Source organism: Apis cerana, linkage group LG3 (assembly GCF_029169275.1).
Source record: "Apis cerana isolate GH-2021 linkage group LG3, AcerK_1.0, whole genome shotgun sequence".
Taxonomy (NCBI): Eukaryota; Metazoa; Arthropoda; class Insecta; order Hymenoptera; family Apidae; genus Apis; species Apis cerana.
The window spans coordinates 3361113-3386040 of NC_083854.1; the positions used below are offsets into that span (position 1 = coordinate 3361113).

The following is a 24928-nucleotide window of genomic DNA, read 5'->3' on the forward strand; positions in this document are numbered from 1 at the left end:
TTTATCGACTTCGGAAAAAGATTTTTGCGCGAGTATTACGTTACGGCGAAATTTGATGAAGTAACTCGGAGACTTTGCCTAATAGCGTCAATAAAATAAGAATGCTAATTGCTCGCAAGGAGCGAACGTAAAATCGAGTGGAAGGAGCATTAAACGTGCGTGCAATCGAGTGAAAGTTTTTGAAAGAAAACAAGACAATCGAGGGATGTTGAAAAGGAAAAGAAGCAAGTTCGTCGGTAAGGGAGATTTTATCTCGATTACGTGTACCGATCATTCATATTGCTTTTCGATTAATCGAATGGTATTATTGAAACGAGAATTGAAAACGAGAATTCGATTTCGTTTTGCAACTGTTGATATAATATTTGAATGGTCTATAAACGACCTAGTAGCATTAGAAAACTAGTCATGCTACATACTTGTAGTTTTCGACATTTTTTGTCGATGTTGCACGCACATGAGCCGATTTTAGTGCTAAACCATGAATTATCCTAATTAAGAAACGTATAGACATATTAAAAGCGACTGTTCCTGAAAATGATTGTAAACGTTGTGACAAAACTGCAATAAAATTAGATTTTCAGAATTTGGAAGAGAAAAATTGAATGAAATGTATATAAAATTGTGTTTAAAAAAAAAGAAAAAGAATTTTCTAATATTCGTTTTCTAGTATTCGAAAATCTGAAAGTAAAATAATTGAAAGTAAAAAATTACATTATCGAACAAAGAATTTGAAGAAAGTAACGAACAATTTTTCCTAATGCAAATGTCTCAAAGATAAAATCAATATTATTTAACAAACGATAAAATAAGAAAAATATTGTTACATATTTAAAAATAATTTACATTAAATAAGGAAAAATATTTAAAATGATAACGATGATGTAAATTCAATTAGTGAGAAATAATGGTCAACTTAAAAATTGTGGTGGGGGTGTCTTGGTATAACTTCAAAGACAACAACGATGACGACGCAGACCAGGAGGAAGGCTTGCTTTCCATTCGGATTCTGTGATCCTCCTTCACGACAGTCCTTTCTCGGTCGTCTCTTTAGTCGGTGGTCTCATGCAAATAAATTGTCCGTTCTTTAGTCGATACTTGCTGTCTTGTTGCAATCGTGTCGGGAATCGTTTGTTGTTTTGAAATACCCGTGTTCACCCTCGATCTCCATTCGACAACGTTCTTTCTCGCGGTGTAGAATCTATTCGATTACTGTTAATTTTTCATTAGTGAATTTGAAATATTAAGTGAAAATATCTAATCTATTTACAACGACATGGAATATACAAAAATTTCTTTCTCGTGGTCATGGTTATCCTTGTTATTATTTACGATGCTGTGTGCATCGATCGAAGCAAATTCAAGAAATGTGGTGACAATGAAGGAAACATTGCCAGTGTACGCGATCACGGAATACATCGATATTCTGAATTCGACCAAATGTCGGAGTGAGATGAAGCAATTTCGCAAAGCGATAGATCACGACGTGCTGTGGGGTTTAAGAAGTTAGTACATGTTTAAATAAATATAAAATTTCGATCGAGAGAGTTTATTATTTATGGATCAAAGACAAAAAGAAGGGAACGAAAATACGGTCTCTCCGACCGGTTGTGAATCGAAACGTGCCGAAACCAACTGTACACACCTTATGTGGGACCAACATAACGATCGTGCATTTGCGGTACTATGTTTCGTAATCCAATCGTTAATATAAACGTACATTCCGCGGAAAATTCGATATAATAATTTAAAATACAAGAAAACACTCTTGTGTAATCGCGAATTCTCCTTGAAACGAATATACATTACGATTACGTATCACGTATTGTGTCACGATGTTTGATTTTTCGCCATGGCAACCCTCAAATCCGAGACTTTCTTCACGTATTGTACAAGAAACTAGTTTTCTTCACTCTTCCTCTATTAGGCTTCGCGCTACTAGTTAGTTAGTTAGTTAGTTCCAATACGATCAAATCGTGATCAATCTTTCTTACCATTCGATCTTTTAAAGGTCATATCTGTTATTTTTTCAAGTGTTGGACGCCAGCGGAGTGCCACCCTGGGGATTCATAAACGGGAACAATTTTTGGCTGGGAGGCAAAAATGATTGCAATTATATATCCAAAAATTACACGTTGTCCTTGTCACAAAAAATTCAAGAAAATAATTCATTTTATCGAAATTCTAATGAAGAATATCCACCGTATGAGCTTCATTTCTTTGCTGCCCGTATGAGACACAACAGTACTATACAATACCATATAGAATTATCGAAGGAAGTAAGCATAAGGAATTTACATTAGGATTCATATATATTGAAATTTGAATTGTAAAATCAAGAAATCGAGAAAGAAAATCGATTTAAAATAAAAAAAAAAAAATGAAAATAACTGATTAGAATAATTGAAAAAAAAATACAATTAGCGTGTTTAAATGATCATAAGAAAAGAAATTTAAGAGATCATGCATTTTTTAGGACGTAGTGACACTTGGACTTTGCTTACCGGCATCCTGTACTAAAACTGAAATAGCCACGATGATGGATAAAGTGTTACATAATGAAACTCTCTTGATTGGACAACTCTTTTCCATAGGTTTAACACTGATCGAAATCACTGACCTCAGAAGCAATCATGAATGGCTTCTTGAATGGAATATAATATTAATCATGTATGTAAATTAGCGTAATAAATTTTTCCAAAATTTAAAAATTATTAAGATATAGAAAATTTATTTAAATTTTATATAAATTTAATTTATAAATGTGATGAATTTATATTTATATTATATTATAGGTGTGATGAATTTATTTTAGATTAGGCGAAAAAAATATATGAATAGAAATAAATATTTTTATTCCATTTTTATTTCTTGAATGAGAATAAAAATTTTGCAAATTAATTTTTCTTCGATATAATATAATTCGACATAGTAATTTTCGATGCTTATTACATTTCAATTAAATGGAAAATAAATATTCACATCGAATTAGAATGTATATAATAAATAATATTTGTCAATAATTTAGACATCAAACGAAATATTTTATATGTTAAATATTTACTAATTAAATGAGATAGTATTTTCAAATAACATTTATTTATTTGGAAAGTTTTGAAAAGATTATATAATGTTTGTTTATAATTTCAGTTTTCTAGTATTTGTTTTAATTTATTTTTCAAATTTTCCCCAGCTCTGTTAATTATTGACTAAAATCACTATATTCGATATATTCGATATATATTTGATTGCAGAATCATATTGGTTTTACTATGTTGTGTAATAATAATTTGCACGGCATACGATGGTTTCGTCTACCAAAAACGTTTAAAAAACGAGAAAGAGTTGACTTCCTTTCAGAATAACAATGTATCTGGTAAGTTAACACAATACATTGACATTTTTATCCAATAATATAATATTTAACATATTTAATATAATACGCGTTACGAAAATATAATCTCATTTATCTTACGAAATATTAATATATTTCAATTAGCCAAAAATATAATCTCTTTTATTATTTCGCCAGAAAAGATAAGATTTAAATGTTTACAATAAAAATTAAAATTATTAAACTAAAATTATAATTATAAATTAAACATTATATGCATATCGTTATATGCATGTGTTTTACATAATCAAAATAATTAATTATCTTGGAATTAGATAATCCCATTAGATTTCATTATTCAAATGTAATTATTATTCAATTTTTTTCATTATTATAAGAAAACATGCTATTATACATAAAAATGATAAATTACTTGTAAATTATTATGTAAATTTTCATAATTTTTCTTTTTTTCTCGTAAATTATCTTTCAAATATATCCTTCTTTTTATTTTTATTATTAGAAAAACATGTTACTCTTCATTTAAAATTCATTTAAAATCATTAGAGTTTATTAGTATTAGGAAAAACTAATAATATATTTATATATTAATAAACTGATATATATATATATATTATTAATATATTAATAAACTGATAATATACTTCATTTCAAAATTGTATAAATATATTCTTTTTTGTATTCTTCTTGTAAGATAAATGAAATATGCCACTTTTTATAAAATGTACGTAGATAAATGATTGTTCATTTTATATGATTAATATATTAATATATTTGTGAAATCTTTGCAAAATCCAAAAATAGATATACAAAAATATCAATTTTAAATTTATTTATAAGCAATTGAAGATTGCATTAGATGAAACGAGATAGAAATAGAAAGATAGCTATGACTAATGCATTTATAATAATTTTTAATAAATAAACTTCAAGTGATATTTTATGTTTATTTTGATCTTTAGATTCGATTTTTTATTTCATGAATATATTAATATCTTGTATAAAATATTAATATATTAATATTTATCCTTTGAATATTTTTTAATAATCAATGTAATCTATAATAAATTATTTAACTATATATGATAAAATGTTTGAATAGAACTGAAAAACGATGTGGAAGAAAAAGGCGAAAATCATTGTCATGAATTAACGACCGAGTTGAAACCGCAGAATAAAATAATACAATTTATTCTCTGTTTTTCGTGGTTTACGACTTTGAAGCAAATATTTCAAACGGAAGTCGGTTACGATGATATGCGTTTGTTTCATGGTATGAAATTTTTTGGAATGATATGGATCATATTGGTGCATGCACTTTATTACGCGCATCATGCTATAGGTGAGATATCATTAATTAAATTAATTAAATTTTGATCTTTTCGTTATTTCATTTCTTATGTTCAAAATTTTTAAAATAAAACTGTACGTATAGCTAACAAGGTAATCGCATATCGAATGACTGATGACTTTTTCACGCAAGTACTAAGCAATGCGACACTTTCGGTGGATACCTTTTTCTTTACCGGTGGCTTTCTATTGACGTACACATATTTAAAGTCACAAGGAAATAAAAAGAAATCGTTCAGTGAATCAACGATACAAATTATAAAAGGGATCATTAGAAGATACATTAGGTATTGTGTAATATTTATATGCATTTAAAATTTCGTTATAATTAAATTTCAATGAGAATACAAATTTTTAAATCGATTTCATTTCAAGACTTACACCTGGATATCTCGTCGTAGTCATGATTTTTATATTAAATTTTACTTGGATGGAAAAAGTTTCGATGATTCCATCCAGCGAGCAAATACACGTTTTATGTACAAAATATTGGTGGAGAAATATACTTTATATCAACAACTTATTTCCATGGAACGAACAAGTATGAATTTTATTAAATATTTTATTTTCATTTTATCACGTATTTGAACAATATTTAAAAAATATTCGTTTAAAAATATTCGGATAAATAATAAATTTCAGTGCCTCAGTTGGAGTTGGTATTTGCCCAATGATATGCATTTCTTCATTTTTGGTTCAATTATTTTAACATTAATGAACACGTAAGTTTATATAATTCAGATTTTTAATTATTTATAATTTAATTTTATTCAATTATCAATTGTAAATTTCAGACATTACAATATCGCAATGAGCATAAGTGTTATTACAATAATTTCATCGATATTTACATCCGGTTATTTGGCTTATAATTATAATTATATACCTGCGTAAGTGTATAAAATATTTGATATTATCATAATAATATATATTTAATATTTTAAAAACTATATATATATGTATACATATATTATTTTTTTAGGTTGAATGAACAATATGAAATGTTAACATATTTTTATTTACGTCCGTGGACAAGAATTCCACCATATTTGATAGGAATGGGTACATGTCTGCTTCTTACAAAGTGGAATTATAAATTACATTTATCAAAGGTAATATATAATCTTTATTAATTACACATTTCATTTGTTATTTGTTGTTTATTTTTATATATTTTTAATTTTTATAATGTATATAAAAGATATATACAAGATGATCTTTTAATAGACATTTAATAAACATATATACAAGAATGTCTTTAATAGATATATAAAATGACTTTATAAATGTTTTTTAATAGATATATAAAGAAATTTTTCATAGAAAAATAGCTTTTATATGACATGAAAAATAGCTTTATATCTATATAAATTTATGCTCACGTATCATTTATAATTAGATAGAAATTTTGTATAAAAATAGTAATCAAATTAAATCGAATTGTTTTTATGATGATGATAATTTATCGAATTAATCGTCAAAAAAAGCAAATGAAATTTGAATTTCATAGATTAATTATAGATTAGTTATAGTTAAGTGCAAATTTTATTATATTTAACAAATATTGCAATTTTTTATATTTATTAAAAAGTTTTAAAATATAGATTTTATATTATTGTATATTACAATTAATAATTCAATATTTTTATAAAAGCTTAAATAAAATGCATATAATTATAATATGTTTCAGAAAACATTATTTATTTGTTGGACTTTAGCAATTTTATGCAATTGTTCAATTTTATTCGGTCTTACAAACAAAAATTTATCTCTGGGTCTATCTATTCTTTATACGGCCTTAAGCAGAACAGCCTGGGCTTTTGGTGTAGCTTGGTTTGTAATTGCATGTTGCACAAATAATTGTGGTAAATAACTTTTTTCTTGCAAATATTCTTAATATTCTTAATATATTGTATATAATTATTATAATTTTTTATATTCAACTTAATTGATTAATTTAAGTATTTTTTTTTTATGTTTACAGGTTTAATAAGTAAATTTTTATCTAATAAAATATTCTTTCCTATGAGCAGATTAACTTATGCTTGTTATCTGCTAAATCCTGCAATTATACTTTCACTATATTCGATTTCTTCTTACCCATTTTTCATTGATTACGTCACAATTGTAAGAACAATAAAATTAATTTTAAATTAAAAATTTTATTAAATAATATCAAAGTAATGTTAATGAAAATAATGTTTAATTTTTTTTCAGGCTGGTATATTCCTAGTAGCGGTATTATTTAGTTACACTGCTGCTGTAATATTAAGTGCATCAGCAGAAGCGCCATTTATAATGCTCCTGCGATTGATCCAAAAAAAAGAAACAAAATGAATATACAGAGATACATATTTCTATAAAACTTTTAATTGATAAATCTGAAAAAAATCATTCATGTATTAGAACATTTGGAGATATTTAATATTATTTAATATTTTTTTATATTATTTAATATTTTTGGGAAGGAGGATCAATCTGAAGAATCATTTGCGCAAAAATTATAAACGTTTTCTTTTTATCAACGAGTATTTTGTACATAGCGAGCAAAAAAAAGTCATATACAAATAACTATAGATCGCTGAAAGATAAGAAACAATTTTTTTCGTGTTATGAATGAACCGGGGAATGTATCCTAGGTGGTGCCGGCGATGTCATTGACCGATTTGCTCGACTAGCTTGTTCACGACGACCTTCTTCCAGTTGTTTTTCAAGTTGTTCTTTTAAAACTAGTAATTCTCTCGTTCGTTGATAAACAGGATCCTTTAAAAATACAATATGGAAGAAACATGAAACAATGATTTAATTTAATTAATAACTTTATGCAGAATATGTGCAGAAATTAAAGTGATAGAATATTTTATATACCTGCTGTCGCATACTCGGATTCCATCTACAATATAAACTTTTCCATGGTTTAATATATCTCATACTAGCGATTGGCATCAGAACAAGCTGATAATAGGGAGCAGCCCAATATAAAGGATTTTGATATAAGGATAACTGACTGTTTGTGTATGACCATAATGAAACAGTTTTTTGTTTTACTTGTTCCTGAACTCTTTCTCGTTCACTGTAAGCGTATTATAAGCTATATTTATAATAGTCTTATAACGATTGATGCAAAATATTTAAAATACCTGCTAAATAAAAATGTGCCAAATCTACAAGAATATAGGTGATCAAGAATAGTAATTAGAAAATGTTCATTAAATTCAAATGCATTAGGAAACTGACGACTTATTTGCCATACGCAATCCATAAATTGTAAAAATACTGGAGATCTGTCTGCATCGCTATGATGTTCGTCACCATGACCGATTCTCTAAAATACATTATTAGAATTATAGCATTTTCAAATCAACATTGTACAGAAAATATTTAATTAAGTCAGGTATTACAGACCTGTTGAAATTTGTGACCAAAACTAAGCCATTCTTTTTCTATTAGCACTTCAAAACCTTTGATAGTTCTATAATATGGATCTAACATTAACATAGCAAGAGCTGTAAGCTATAAAAAATTATAAATATTAAAATTATATTATATTTAAAAAATATTTTATATTATTTTTTAATTACCTGTGCTGTCCTATCCCATCCATCCGAACAATGCACTAACACTGAAGTTTTATGATTTTCAACTTTATCTACTATTCTTAATGCTCCTGCAAGTACATATTTTATATGTTTCAACCAAACTGTAGATTCTATTCCTGATAACCATCTTGTTTCATCAATTGTCGGGAAACATAACTCTAAAAGGTAATTAATAATATTTATTTATTAATTAATAGTATAAATAATAATTTTTTATTGCAGTTTAACGAAAATATTAGTGATCATAAACTGACCTTTTAATTTTCTAAGACTCTCTCTCATTACATGTATATTATGAATATCAAGAAATACAAGTTCTGCATTTTGATAAGCGTCTTCACTTTCATAACCGCCGCCTTTAGCTTTGTTTGCAACAGCATTAGGCATTGGTCGAGCATCCATAATAAAAAGTTTATGACTTTGTGCATTAGCATCCATTATTAACTGAACGTATCGCTCGTCTTCGCGACTACGTTTGCCACCAACACCTACTAATGGTTGAGCACAACGAGTTATCGTTGCTTGACTTTCTGGATGGATCCATGAGAGAACCGGAAGTCTTCCTCTACTTCGAAAGGCTGCAGATGCTTGCAAATCCTCATCAGTTGCTGCTGCAGGTACTGCCCATACGGCGGGATAACTGTCACAAATTGAATATGTATCGTTGATTTTCGATATCTTCCACATATCATTGTTTACTCCCTAAAAATAATTGTAATACTAATATATTTTATTTTACATTAAACATGAGAATATAACATTTTTTACCATTCGTTTTAATTCCGCTATAGGTTCGTAAACATTCCATCCATTTTCAGGAAATGTCTCAAAATATTCAAACGCGAAAAGAGGTAATTTGTGAGATAAAGGAAAAGAATACTGTTGAAGTTTTTCAAAAACATCTCTTCTGGAATGATTTTCTTGTTTATGAGCAAATCTAAGATTTCGCATATCTTTACAAAACACTTCAATGCCATAAGAATTTTCGCCTTTGCTAGATGCACCACCAACTTTTTCGATTCTACTAACAACGCCTAACGGTACTTCAACAACATAAGGCGTTTCACGATCTACACTCCGAAAATGAAGTTTATAATTTGTAATACTAAGAATTCCTCTGACTGGTCCCGAATAAGGACACACATAAGTTACTTCATGAGCAATGCCTTGTACACGTTCTCCATTTAAAAGTGGTGGACCTGTTTCTCCACTAGACAAATTCTATAAAAAAATGAATAGTAAATAATTATGTTGATAAAAATAACTATTAAATAATAAAACATATCTGCTATTTTAGTTATATATTGAAACAATAAATTATATACTAAAAAAGTAAAAGTAAAAGTGAAAAAAGATTTCCTAAAAAATGTGAAATAGATTAAATAAATGAAACCAAAATCATATTGTATAAAAAAAAACAAATTTTGGTAATAAATAAATTTTTAACAAATGTAAAAACTATATCAATCTTTCTAATCATCTATATAAAACTCACTTTTACTTGATTGTCTTTTCTAGTTTCTAAAGCAGACACAATATTATTATCTGTTGAAGTAGAGCTTGAGGAAAAACTTTTGGAATGTGATGCTTTATCCCAGCTTTCCTAAAGGAGTTTAATATGTATAATAGCTTATATATAATTAAATATAATTATGTCTAAATCAAAAACTTAGATATATGAATTAAATTATATTACCGATTCTTGTCCCATCTTAGAATTAAGGGAACTGCTCTTGCTATCTGAATTAAGGGAATCAGAACTGGCATTTTTGGAGTTATTTTGTTCAACATTCAAAAGTTCAGCACTACCCCTTTTATCCATATTTCTAACTTAACTTGCTTTTTTTTCACATTTGATATATTTTCATCCTTATGTATAATTCTAAAGACCACATTTTTAAAATAACCACCTTTAAAAATAAAATATTAAATTGATTATTTAGTTATTATAATCTATTAAATTTTTATTTACATAAACATAGGAAATGATAATAAATATGTGATAAAAATAATTGCAATAGTAATCAAAATAGAAATCAATAGAAAGCAATAGAAATCAAAAAATATATAAGATTCATATATTTTGTAAAATCTTTATAAATTACTTAACCTCAAAATTCTGAAACTTTATAATATATTATAATTGAAATTATTATAAATATAAATTTGAAATATATAACTAATAATATTATTACAAATAATATTTAAACGTATAAAATACAAATTTTAAATACAAAATAAATTCTAATAATGATATAAACAAAGTTTTATATAATATTTACGCCACGCCCAGAAGGAATATATTATTTTTATATATTATAATACACATGAATCTTAAATTGTTTAAATATAAAAAATATTCCAATACACTGACCTTATTCAAAAAAATATTACATAAAAATATTCTAATGAACTCAATCCTTTCAGTGCAACTTGTATTTGACAGGTATATAGTTCATAGACATTTGACTTTATAAAGTTAAATAGAAATATTTAAGAACTAATATCATTTATTATATATTATATGGCAATTTATCATATAAGTTCATAATAACAATTCTTTATATCTGAAAAAATAAAACAAAAAATGTGTCATTTAAAAAGCACATTTGTATTTTCTATTACAATAAAAAAAATATCAATTTTTAAAATTTCATTCATGAAAATGTACTTTAAATTATAAATCCTATTAAATCCTATTAAAACATATATTTTTTATGTCAATTCTTGTTATGTGAATATTTAAATGAAAATTAGTATACTATAGACTATATTTTATTTTTAAAAATAAAATTATATTTTATCAAAAAAAATTTTGAATTTAATATTTTTCAAAAATATTGTTTATCATATATCATTTTTTCAAATATTTAAAAATTATTCATATATGAAATAATTAGGAATTATAAAATTAAGTAATGAAATATAATGGAATATATACTAGGAACTAAATATATTTTATATGTATTCCACAAATTTTAAACTGTAAAAATAATTAAAAATTAATTCTGAATATTATGTATAATCTTTTATTAAAACTATATTAATATTTATATTTTTCCATATTTGTAAATGTAAAATTTCTATATTTCAATATTATATATTTTAAATATTTATATTTTTTATATTAAAAATGAAATCATATTAAAATTACAAAAAAAATTAAAGAAAAATGAAAATGAAAATAACATCTTGTCATCACACATCAAGAACAAATAAAGGTGAAGAAAACATATAGGCAAATAAGGTAACAATTAGCGCCATCTAGAATACCATAAATGAAATTAAAATATAGATAAGGATAGTATATAATAAGAAAAAGATAGAGATAGGGTAAAAATTCGGAAATCAGCGCCATCTCTAGAGTGCCGCAAATGAAACACAAAAAGAAAGGATAGCAAATAATCAGAAAAGGATAGAGATAGTAAGAATTGGCCATTAGCGCCATCTCTTGAATATCAAAGAAACTATTTTTTTAAAAAATTAAAAGTATTTTCTTAAAAATGCTAAGAGATGGCGCTGAAGGTTAATTCTTAACTTCTAGAGAGTTATAAATGATAAGAAAGGATAGCAACTAATAAGACAAGGATAGATATAAGTAAGAATTAACCTTCAGCGCCATCTCTTAGCATTTTTAAGAAAATACTTTTAATTTTTTAAAAAAGTAGTTTCTTTGATATTCAAGAGATGGCGCCAAAGGTTAATTCTTAACTCTAGAGTGTCATAAATGATAAGAAAGGATAGCAAATAATAAGACAAGGATAGATATAAGTAAGAATTAACCTTCAGCGCCATCTCATAGTACTTTAAAGAAAATACTTTTAATTTTTTTAAAAAATAGTTTATTTGGTATTTAAGAGATGGCGCCAAAGATTAATTCTTACCTATCTCTATCCTTCTCTCATTATTTGCTATCCTTTTTCTTGTGTTTCATTTGAGGCACTCTAGAGATGGCGCTAATTTCCAAATTTTTATCCTATCTTTGTCTTTGTCTCTCCCTATTTTCTCTCTTTATCTACTATGTTTTACAAAATTATACATCTAAAACCTTTGATATTTGAAATGCTTTATAATTTTTTTTATCTAAATCTATTGAAAATCTTAATAAATTTCATTCTATACAATTTTATATGTATAAGTACATATTTGTTTTTATATATATTATTGCAATATATATATAGCTATTTTTGTATATATTTATTTTAATTTTTAAGTATCTAGAAAAATTTTCAGTTAATTTTGCAATATTATATTAAGAAAATGTAATTCGAAAGAAAGTAGCATACAAAATGTTTTCTGATATTTTTAAAAATAAACATTTTTTAAATTTTAATATATATATTTGTCAATATATATGTATTTATCATTCGTATAGTAATCTTTTATAATTATTACATGGTAAACGTTTTAAATCATTTTTTTACAGTTCTCTTAATTTTATATTTATCATTTGTATACTTACCTTTTATGTATTCTACATTAAATTATAATGTTATTAAATATTTTTTAGTTTTTGATATAATATTAAAAAATGTTTGAAATAAGAATTAAATGGTTTCAAGGTAAATACATTTTGATTATTAATTCATAAATACATATTTGCATTTAAATGCATTATTATATATTTTTTAATGCATTAATTGTAATTTTATATTTATTATAAAAAATTATTAATTATATAAATTAATTTATTAGTTTATAAGAGATAATATATATTTCTTAAACTAATGATTTTTTATATAAATAAAACTTAGTAATTTTTTTCTGAAATCTGGATTTTATAGATCAATCACTATTATAATTCTCATATGAAAGATAATCGTATAATTAATATTGTCATATTTAATTAATTATTCAATATCTTGATAATGTTATTCCATTTTGAATCAATATCACATGTGACATGAGAATGATAACTATATAGTCTTTGGACATCAAATTTATTCTCTATTTAGTTTGTGATAATTAAGAAAATCTGTAGTTGTTAAATAAGCTTCTTATTTTGTATTTTTTAATATTAAATTTATCTACATATTCTATGCATTGTCAATTAATCATTATTTATGAAAGTACATAAAATATATATTATTTCCATGTGAAATTGTTCCCAAATTAGATTGGCATTGCAACTCAATATTTATATATCTATTCTTAAAAACGTTTAAACAATATTTAAATACTATCTTAAGTCAACTAAAAGCCAAAACAAAAGAAATATTATAAATTATATAAAAATTTTAACATTTCAACATAATTTCTATCAGTTTAAATATTTTTTTGACAATATTTTTCTTATCTGAAACAAAATTTGAAAAGAAAATTATGTTAAATAAAAATTAATAATTTCCTAAAAACATCTCAATTAAAGAAAAAACATCAAAATTAAATTAAAAAATCTAATATTAGAATAAAAATCAATAAATCCTATATTAAAAATGGTCTATTTGTATAGAAAAAAGTAAAATTTTGTTGTCAAAATTTTAATAATAATAATAAATTAAAATTTATATGCTAAAATAATTTAGAAATTAAATTATTGCATACTAAAAGTATCGTTAACAATGAAATAATTTGATCTTATTGTTCTAAGAAAAGACTAATCAAATAAATCCTTATTTAAATTAAAAATAAGTTTTCATTGATATATATATTTATATTGTAAATATAAGAAGATTAGATTCGTATCGTATCGTTGGGGTTTCCAGAGAATGAAATCTTGTTAATCAAATGTCAAATCAGATTACACATGAACTGCATACCAATCGTTTTGACGAATCAAAAATTATATTTTACATATAAAAACTTATATATTCAATTGTATTGTTTTAGTTTTCTTCATGCTGATCTTGTCAATAAATTTCTAAGCTCTCATTAAAAAATATTTAAAATCGCGTATTATTTGATTAACAATCATGATTTGTTTAAATATACTTATTAAAATATATTTTGGATTTTCATAAAGAACACTAAATATTATTATTAGTTTCTTCTGATATCTTTTGAATAGGTTTCATCATGTCACGATCTATAATACATTATTTATTGGGGAGAAATTATGAATTTATTTATAAAAAAAAAAAAATTGCTCAACGAAACAAAATATAGTAGTCAGATTTCGACGGTGATGCAGCGATTTCGATTAAATGTATTCCACAATATAGAGCATATTCATAACATGAAATATAAAACTCTCATTATCAACTATATATATCGTTAACTTTGAACATGGTCAACATATAAATATACAGTCATCACGTTAAGTTAAATGTATCCATACAATACATACAATGAATCTATACACGGTATAAGTAAAATCCCTACATCTTTTCTTGTTTTTTTTTCTTCTCGACAGTTTAGATACATACATAAATGCATACACACGTATATGCGAAGTATATATATCTCGGAATATATCGCTAATACACAATTATACAAAACGCTATAGCGAAAGTCGCGTTTGCGTGTGTGGTTCCTTTATATTTTTTTTCATTTTGTTTCTTTTTCCCTTATAGAAATATACATTTATCAATAGTACGTAGAGACGCTACCGATTAAAATAGAAAACGAAAATACAAGTATAAATGAAAAAATATATATATATGTATATATATATACATATGTATATATATATATATGTATATATAAATAATATGTATATATAATATGTGCATTTATATTATACATATGTATATATATAATATATATAATATAAACATATATATAAATATACAAATACACATCGAAAAAGTTTCATTTACATGAATTACAAAGAACGGAGTATTAGTTCAACGGATAATCTCTCTTTTTTCTCCCTCTTTCGCTCTCTCTCATACAATGTTTTCCGTAGCACTTAAATTGCTTATTATACTTTGGCACTTATAGCGAAGAATTTTCTTAAACTGTAATTTACATTAGAGATTTTGCTATTTTTTGTTTCGTTTTTATTATTTTGAATGGATTTTTATCTTTTAGGCCAACAAAGTATTTTGCGCTTTTATTAATTATTACTCAAGTGGTTATCGCTTGATATCTGCCAATTGCAAAGAAAATGTACGGAATCTTTTTTAGAAACATGTAGAGAAATATCCGTAGTATCTTCTCCGTTTGTTGGTCAGTCTCCAGCCTCGATGGGCTCTCTCTCCTTCTTTACTGTTCATGCGAATAAATTCGTCTCGACGAAGAACTCGAGAAATCCCCGTCGATTTCTGCTCGCTGTCCTCTCTCGCTCTCTCGCTCTCTCTCTCTCTCTCACTCTCTCTCGCTCTTTCTCATTCACTCTCCCTCTCTTTCTCTCAATTCGCAGAATATATCTGTGTGAGTGTGTATGATATATGTCAGTCTTATCTGGTGGTGCACGGCCAGCCCGGTCACGTCATTTGTGCGGCATTGAAGCCTCTTTTCCTTGGAGTGGTGAATTGTGGGCTGGTGATTTGATACTGTTGCACGTATGGATTGTTCCTAAGGACATTACCACCAGGTGAACCGGTCGAATATTGCGAAGGTACCGTGATTATCCCAGTTTGTTGCAAATACTGTTCACGATAAAGTGCCTGTTGCGTCACGTATTCCCCATTCACAGGATTCTGAGCACTGTAATGAACCTTCACGGTCTTGGCCGATGGCTGATTAGCGTTGCACTCCTTATAACTATCTTGATAACGCAAACTGGTTGGAGAGGAGCCAGGAGGTGTGACATTTTTCAGACTTTGGGTTGGACTTTGGGTGATCGATTCTAATACGTGTCTCGGCATACTTGGCGATGGGCAGTGAGTCTCTTGGAGACCATCCACGCGATTCGCATTTCTCATGTAAATAGGTGCACTCTCCGGTCTACCACCAACTATATTCCTTATTCCTTCCCTGTCTTTTGCGCTCAGACTCTGTCGAGATGCATTCAGTCCTGAACCGCGATTTTTCATCGCAGACGGGGATGCGTTGTTCAAATCAGAGACACTCGACCAGCTCACACTGGCTAATTCCCATTGACGCAGAAGATTGGACACTCGTTCAGCTCTTGCAGTCGTGTCGAGACTTTCATCGTAATCTGGACCCTGAAAATATTATTTTAAAAATGTTATTATTTTGTTATTAAGTAGCGATTGTTAAATATCTAAAAAATATCGAAAGAATATTATAATATTTCAAGTATTTGATTTTACATGAAGGTTGGTTCATATAAAAAACCAATGTTATGATGTCACCGGTCAAGAACAACCGGTACGAGAGAAGAGGGAAAAAGTGACAAAGAATAAACGTCTTCTGAAGGAACGTAAGAGCATTAAATATGGAGATGATGAAATATGGAGCAAATTCATATTTCATAGTCGATAAAAGTTGTAATTGACCGATCGACTTACATGCATACGAATTAATATTATTGTTACGACGAGGCGACCACAAGGTCGATGAAGCCTTAAGGAAACATCTATTTTACATGCCCTGATTCCAAATGCATTTTGACGCGATAGAGAAAATAATTGCGTAATTCGAGGTTGATCTTGATCGTTTTATAAGCCGAAAGCTTTGTCACATAGTGAATCTTGTATGAAAATAACAAGGCGTTACGTAAAAAGATAATGCAAAAATGATAAAATGATTAATTGGAAAAAACGATATGTAGATAACATTGAGAAAAACAAGATGGAATTAAGATTTTAACTTACATTTTCAATTTTTTCGTCAAGCATTTTGAAGAAGTCGAGCTGACTGGTGGATATCTCTCTGTAAAAAATATTAATTGAATGAAAATATTGATATTCATTTTATTATATGTTTCGCTGTATTACAAATAACAAATATGAATAAGCATATCGTGCAATAAATCGAATGCAATAAATCAAATGTAATAAGGGAGTAGGTAAAACATAAATAAAATGAAACGTACGCTTGTTGCAACAGAGGACCACTTCCAGGTGTGTTCGACTTCTTCTTGGCTTGGCCCTTGATCTCGCCAGATCCATTTTGCTCTTCGTTTCGGTTCACCTCGACCCCGTTGTTATTAGTTTTGTTATTTTTCGCGCTACCATTTCCATTTTTTTGTTCTACTGATGCAGAACCTGAAACACGAAGGTTACAAAAACGTTAAAACTTGAATGTATCTTAAAATTTATATTAACATAAATATAACATTAATTAAATGGAAACCTGAAACCTGATTTTTAGATTTACAAATATGAAAAATATGATAGATTTCAAAATTCTTAAAATAAAAAATATTTTGAAAAATTTACCTTCCGGAACTTTTTGAATTCAATTTATAATCAATAATAAAAATTGCCATCTTTGTGACTTACAAAATTTGGTTAAATAAAAATTAATAAATTATTATTTTCAAGAGTTTATATAAAAATAAGTTCCGAGTTCTCGAAACTTCTTAAATTTCAAAGTCTTCTGAAGTTTCCAAGTTTCGAATATCTTTATATCCCTACTTATTATTGTAATTTATGTTTATTATTATTCACATTAATGTTATCTTTTTCAACGTAAGCAAAATCCGCAGAAAATAACAGATTATCAATTTTCAATTCTTTCCATGTAGGATCATGAAAAGACAAGTATATAAAGAAACTTCTATGTCTATTCCGTATGTAAGAAATAGAAGATACTCAAAAAGATATTTGAACGATACTTCTTGAACGTTGTATCTAATATTTGTTCACTCAAATATAGGTGATGTCATCGATGCGTTCAGAATATCGTGAGAGAGGAAGATGAAAAAAAATATTGAATGCGACACAATCGACAGCAAAATTAACGTCTCTCATGAGAGCAAAACAATTGCATGGAGTGCAATTGTTCAAAGGAGCCATTTTCTTCCATTATTTAGCAAAAGAGGCGCAAAAACAGGAGAGGCTAAAAAGCATATTATCATGTACAATGGAAGAAAACAACCGATGAAAAAGAATTTACGTGAAATTATCTTTCAAAGTGATGCAAAAAAACGCATATGAAATACACAGATAGAGTGCAAAGGTCAAGATTAACGCTCGTAAACATTTAATCTTATCGCAAGAAGGCTTGACACTTTTAAGGGCTGACACATTCGGGCCTGAGTCCAAACGGAATATTCGATTAAAATAGACGGTCAGTTATAAACGAAGGATTGAAAAGTGGCGCACATTAACCTGGTGCATCGTGACTTTCACACGAACATAGATAGATATGTATATGCAAGGATATTATATTATACGAAGAAGACACTTGCAAAGTTGCAACCATGCTTGAACGATAAAATAGTAACAGGTTTTCTTTGTCTGGCATTAGAAAGTTTAGATATAAATAGAGAACACTTTGCACGGTTAGGCTATCTATTTTTCATTGAAACAATTTTTTAACACAGTGAATGTCACAACGAGAATCTCCTCCTTTCAATCTTCTTTATTATTATTAACTACATTATTAACATTTATTCTTGATTTTCTTATCTTGACTTACCACTAATAGAAATAAATTTCATATTATATTAAATTTTTATTAAACTTCTCTACTTAAAACTGTAATCTATAAGCTGAAACGTGACGATTAAAAAGATTTTTTTAATTAATTTTTAATTAACTTTTTTAATCCTAAAAATTCAAACTAATTCCGATTTTTTTTTACAGGAACAGGTGACTCGCGAACGCGTTCGTACATTGGCACTTTTCTCCCCAAAAACCGCGAGTGAAGGGTTAAATTTGCTACTCGTTCGCACGCATCGGCGGATCGTTAAAATTGACGCGTGGGCGTGGAACGTTAATTGCAACAAGCGCGTGGTTCGAGAGGCGACGAGTGTAGTCAGCCGAGGACCCACCTACTGACCTACACACGTGCAAAAAGACCGCCACCACTCGTTCGTGCCTCCCTGCGTGTCTCGGGTTTATTTGCGTTTCATTGTAATCCGAGTTCATTCTCCTTTTGCTCTCTTTCGCGCCCCTGTCTCCGGTCGCCTCGCGTGCCAATGAATGGACCACAAGTGCATGCGTGTGCGCGCCGATCGGATCCGCGAGACGATTCATTTCCGCCTGGATGATCGAAACGAATTTGGAAAGATGCGCGGAGATACGGTTTTAGATTTAATAGATGATTCACTAAAATTGAGGCGAACATCGAGAATACACGAGTTATCATGCTTTCGATTTTGTTTTTTTTTTAGGTATTGATCATCCTTGAAGAATGACAAGTTTCCTGTTTTGCATTTAAAAGGAATATGGAAAATTCTGAGATACTTATTATAATATAGTAAAGATAGATTAGAAAAATAAAAATGAAGGGAAATATCCGTGAAATCAGTAATATTTTTTTCTATTTTTAACTTCTTTTATTGAACAATTATGCAAAATAATTGTTGAACATCTATAACCGAATATTTTGTACATTATCTCATAAATATAGGAAAATTAGGAAAACGATGTTTAATAAACGAATTACGAAAGTTAGACGAAAGTTAGTTATAAAATTAAAACGAAACTTTATTGTCAAAACGTAATGCAATTTCATGTCATGATAAACTATTATGCACTAGTTGCGATTTTTTTTTATTTTGAAACGTCTAAAACAGCATTACTCTAACAATCTAATATATAAAATATAAATAAATTTATTCGCACGATTACGTCTCTCTCGGCTGTCTATTGCGAATTTCTCAATCGTTTTAAACGATTAAAAAAAATATTTACTTTTCTTCCTACAATGTGCACACATTGTACATATCGAAATCTCGAAATAAATGATATTGCCTAAGAGGGGCACAGTTAGTTGAACCTTGACGGTTCAATGAATCTCGTCTCGGATCCAAATATAGAATATGCCACTGTTAATTTCGAGTAACAAGTGGTCAGATGAAACAAGATTGGGCATCGATACAAATTCGTATCGATGCGAACAACGGAGTATTTTATTGGATAATAGAGGGGAAAAAGGCGCAGTTGGAAGCGTTTTCCCTCGTGCACGCGATTAAATGAAACACAGGAATAACCTATATCGGAAAATAAGAGAAAACGACAAGTAGAAAAGTGTCGGCCGGATATTTGCTATCGCAAATTACACGATCGTTTGTGAATTTTATTTGATCCCTCTCGCATGGCGTGAAGACAAAAGGATGTCGATTGATATTCCTCCTGTGCACGATATATCGACGTTAATCAAATAAAACGAAACCAACAGCATCGTGGAACGAACACGAACACGAACACGTTATTAACACTCTGTCTATATTAAATTGTCCATCCAACGATAAGTCTTCGTTATTTGATCGTCCTACCGCACGATCCTATTAAAGCTTTAACACCATTACCTAACCGTCTGTTTACTTGTTACTCTCCTTTCTGAGAAACCTGTAGAGAAAGAATCCTAAATCTAAAAAGCGCATTTTTCAGTTTACAAACATTGTTGTTCACGATACCGTAATCTCGAAATCACGAGTCGCATTTCGAGCCAGAAGTCGGAAGCCTTGTCGAACAAAACAAGAGGTTTTCCTGGGAATTAGTGATCGAGTATTAGGCGCCGACGTGGAGATATCGGTCAAAACCTTGACCAGGTGATTTTTTTTTTGAATTATCAATACTAAATTGAAACTTGGAATGGAAAAATTTGAGTATCGTTGTACTACGTAATCAGAATCTTTAAGTTCTTCAAACTTTTTTTTCAAACTTGATCTTCTCTTCATTTTATGAAATTTGTCAGTCAGCCAATAAGCTTTCCGATGATTTAACTCGATTGCATCATCTTCGCATAAATTTAAAATTAGAATGATATTAGAGAAGAGATATTACAAGTTATTATAGATTTCCTTTTTTACAATTTTTATGATTTATAATTTGTGATTTATTTATATTTTATATATTATTTACTAATAATATTAATCTATAATTATTCAACAGAATATATCAATGAGATCATTTATTATTCAAAAGTTGGTTGTAATATTATCATTTTTATCAAATCACTTTTATCTATTTTACTTTACACGTGTACTATCTATTCTATATCTTCTTTTCAAACGAGTTCTTTCTAATTAAGCAAAAAAAAAAAAAATTACTCAATCTTAATTAAAAGCTAAACAGACTTTTTCATGCGAAAAAGATTTATCTCCCTTCCATTTCCCACGTTTGCCCATTTAATTTCGTACGTCGAAATATATCAAAGTGAAACATGCACGAATATATGCAAAAATATGTAAAAAGTTAAAAATAAAGTTATAAAGTGTCTAGAACAGGCTTCAAATAATCCCACGACGAAATCGTATTTGCATTCATGGAGTGGAAAGACCGAGAAACCGGTCGAATGGGTTGCTAGGATTCACCCGATATCTATCATGGATACAAGAATATTTTCAACCTCGAAGATGGATAACAAAAAATCAAATCCGGGATCTCATTCATCTGCCACGAATTCTCCCAGATTTCGAGCTGGCATCGCGCCGAAGGTCGACGTACGTCGGAGAAACAAAATTCTGAAATTCTATAAAACGGCGGAGAGATGCGTGAAAAGTGAAAATAAATCCGTGACGCGCGAACGATCGTCGGTGCCTTCCTACGTGTAAAAATTCGCGAGTATTGCTCATTCGTATTACCATCCTTAATCTTCGAGGGGAGAGGATTGATTGCACCACGTTGGCAATTCCTTTCGTCTTCTTTACGGAATATTTCGTGTAATTGGGAAATCTTGTATCGTGTAAATTGAGTTTGGGATTCGACTGCCAAAGTTTAACTAATATGATCATTGTGGATTTACAACTCGCGAAGATTGTTGGAGATTCGTCGAGATTATTTTTATTCGTAATTATTTATTTGTGTAGGAAATTCGATGATGAATATTTCCGATCCGTTTATTTTAATATGGTTGTCTATTACGGGAATGTAATAGAAGTAATTTATGACGAGTATAAGTTTATGTATTTATGGAAAATTTAAATGACAAAAATATTAACATAATATGCGTTACATATACGAAATAACTGGATTTTTATTTCGGTTCCTTTACTTCTCTAATTGTATATCCATATACTTATAATCCGACGAAGATTTAGGATCACTATCAGAAATTTTTTAATTCCTCTTTAAGAATTAAATATCAAATTAAGATGATAAACCATATCCAAAAATGGTTGAGAAATAGTGAACTAGTAGATCAATTATACTCGTAGATAAGGGAATAGGTAATCTTATGCTCGTCTGATTCAATATTTGATAGGAAACTCACAATGGATAGCCGGGAAACGATAGATATCGTAGAAACGAGTGAAAATTTCTCATTCATCTTCTTGTCAGATTTATCGCATCGAGAATGTGTATAGCGTGCATATTGAACACACGCAACTCGGAGGACGATGACACATTAGATTCTAGAATTCATCACGATATATAAATGCACCTCGCGTGATAATTATGAAATTTATACTGAAAACTCTGAAATTTAACTCGTCTCTCGAGTCTCTTTGATCTCTCGTTCGCGATTCACATCCACTTTCTTATTATGCGTGTTGTACGATAATTAACTCCTTTGATATCGATTTAAATTTGAAAAAATTTTCCACGTGGATTTAATTTCCTCGTACACGTGCCACTAATACGTCTAAATCACGTCTAAAAATAAATCGACACATTTCAAGAATTCATTTATCTCTATATAAAAAATATATTATCTACGTATGGCAAGATAAAAGTAAATAAATTCAAGAAGCAACAATAAGCAATTTAATAATAATAATCCTAAGACGAAATCAAATCGCCTCTCTTTCCTTTACAACACGATATTTATCTTTTTACATCATACGATAATTTTTATTAACAGATTTCATTGAATTTTTATCATCCACATCGACTTGATTGACCAGATTTTTCATTTCCGCCATACGAATCCGCGAAATCAGGAGTTATGTTATTACATTTGAATGAAAATTTTTGTAAAACCACCACGGCGAATGTTTACGACTTCCTTTTATTTGCTTTTTATTTCAAGAATATTATGGACGTTACGAATGTTAAGGATGTCGTTTCGTAGTCCTTGAGAAGTGCTCGACCGAAGGCGACCAAGAGGGGCCGGAAGTGGAAGATCAAAGACCTCGGGAACAAGTAAACTTTATAATAGGTTTCATAACTCACCGATTACCTTGTCGATGCAAGAAACGAGACTTTGTGCATTCCAGCGATCAGCGTCATGTTTTTCCTTCGTAACGCGAACGATTTCTGTAGTACGATAAATATGTCGAGGACACGAATACGACGAGCCGCGCAAAGTCGACCGGTCATGGAATCTGGTCGAGAACAAGAGCAAGAGGATCATAATACGGTTTGATACCAGACTTCAAATAAATCTATACGTGCCTTGAATATCTGTTTTATTTTATTCAACTCGATTATAATTTAAATTGTTTTTTTATAAACGAGCCTCCAAAGTTGGTCAATATATACATGTATAGATAACTATAAAATTTTATGATTAAATCTGATTTTCAGACTCGCCAAATGTCGAAACTCTTGAAAACTTTTGAAATCCAGAAGTGCTTTCTCAACATATATATTTTGTTAAAATTTGATTAAATTCGGCTTTGATTTCTTTGAATTCGAATTTATTAGATTTTTTTAAATTTCAAAATAGATTGGAGGCCATTTCTGAAGAGGTATTGAGACAATTATATGTATCTCAATCGAGCAAAATTTAAATTTCATGATATTCTGCAATGTATTTTATGCATCAGGAATGTACACGATTCAGCGTATAAAGTGAACAGAGAATATTTCAGATTTAACCAACAAACAACGGAATAGCACACATCGTGAAGCGTGTTATATACAAATGAACTCATATCCAGTCCATAAAAGTAGAGACGCCAGAAGATTCGTCTGGCGCATGATGCGTGCTACTTAAGATTTTTATAGAAAATTCTTGTATATTGTGAGAACGATAAAAGAAAAGAAAAAAGGAAAAAAAAAAAAAGCTACACAAACAATTTTATTAGCGTTGCTTAAGAGCTGATTAAATCAGTTCCACGGGCAACCGGAACGGCTTAAGACATTAAGACTATCAATGACGTAAATTTTAAAAATTTAATGCAAGAACGATGTGGTTGGATAAGCAGGCGATAATAGAAATCTAAGTTGCACGATTTCTTTTTCCGTGCCATCTGTGCAATCTCGTGCAGTGAAATATTAACCAAATCTACCAATTGTAATTTACGAATTTGGAAAATAAACGAATCAAAAATGGCCTGCCGTTCTATCTACAATTATTTGCTTTCTAAAGGTGAATTCACAGACAATTTCAATAATCTAGATCGGTCGAGAGTTGCAATATTTAAAATTACCAAAAAAAAAAAAAAAAAAAAGACGAACTTGCACTTGTACTTTCTGAATAATACAGTGAATAATACTTCTCATAGAATTTATATAATACGACAAAGCAACGTGGATAAAATGAAATAACTAGATTTTCAAATTTTATTTACAAATTCTTGACTCTTTGTAACGGAATAATCGTCTTTGTATCAAACTCGAATCGAACGAATGATCAAAGGGGAGCGTAGCTCGTTAAAAGATGTACGGTTAATGGTTTCTCTTCTGTAATTATTTGATAAAAGAAGTAATACGGCAAACGGAACCACGTTTGGCTTACGAGGAACTGTGTCACCGTGTACTCGGCGTATATT

The 24928-nt window shown here is 28.6% G+C and overlaps 3 protein-coding genes and 1 long non-coding RNA gene across 9 annotated transcripts in view; 2 read left to right on the forward strand and 2 right to left on the reverse strand.

Moving 5' to 3' along the window:
- Positions 1-963: 963 nt before the first annotated feature.
- On the forward strand, positions 964-8264 carry LOC107997125 (nose resistant to fluoxetine protein 6). Its single transcript, XM_017055553.3, has 13 exons — positions 964-1505; positions 2035-2279; positions 2477-2670; positions 3255-3376; positions 4458-4697; positions 4791-4992; positions 5081-5246; positions 5348-5427; positions 5500-5595; positions 5688-5817; positions 6396-6570; positions 6690-6832; positions 6923-8264. Exons 1-13 carry the CDS (start codon positions 1277-1279, stop codon positions 7040-7042), a joined length of 2142 nt encoding a protein of 713 aa, XP_016911042.2. The 5' UTR covers positions 964-1276; the 3' UTR covers positions 7043-8264.
- On the reverse strand, positions 7195-11560 carry LOC107997126 (myotubularin-related protein 2). 4 transcript variants are annotated; one of them, XM_017055554.3, is made up of 11 exons: positions 11246-11560; positions 10679-10871; positions 10001-10214; positions 9800-9907; positions 9073-9525; positions 8559-9006; positions 8287-8462; positions 8111-8218; positions 7846-8030; positions 7574-7778; positions 7195-7468 (listed from the first exon to the last, which is right to left on the reverse strand). In XM_017055554.3, the coding sequence occupies exons 3-11, from the start codon at positions 10124-10126 to the stop codon at positions 7316-7318; spliced, it is 1962 nt and encodes a 653-aa protein (XP_016911043.1). In that variant the 5' UTR covers positions 10127-10214; positions 10679-10871; positions 11246-11560; the 3' UTR covers positions 7195-7315. The 4 variants fall into 4 exon arrangements, with proteins under 4 accessions (XP_016911043.1, XP_061929197.1, XP_016911044.1 ...); XM_062073213.1 differs by lacking the exon at positions 9800-9907; XM_017055555.3 differs by lacking the exon at positions 9800-9907 and having other exon boundaries at positions 10679-11524.
- Positions 11561-14339: 2779 nt separating this feature from the next.
- The window catches only part of LOC107997108 (uncharacterized), a 32582-nt gene continuing 21993 nt past the window's right edge, over positions 14340-24928 (reverse strand). For all 3 annotated transcript variants that reach the window (XM_017055520.3, XM_062072196.1, XM_017055523.3), the window contains 3 exons: positions 17189-17360; positions 16968-17025; positions 14340-16355 (listed from right to left, as the gene is read on the reverse strand). In XM_017055520.3, the coding sequence (XP_016911009.1) occupies positions 15672-16355; positions 16968-17025; positions 17189-17360 (914 nt within the window). In that variant the 3' untranslated portion in view covers positions 14340-15671. The remainder of the gene's footprint in view (positions 16356-16967; positions 17026-17188; positions 17361-24928) is intronic.
- On the forward strand, positions 18242-22234 carry LOC133665771 (uncharacterized). The gene is made up of 2 exons (XR_009829030.1): positions 18242-18546; positions 18906-22234. It is a non-coding gene; the product is annotated as an uncharacterized LOC133665771 (long non-coding RNA).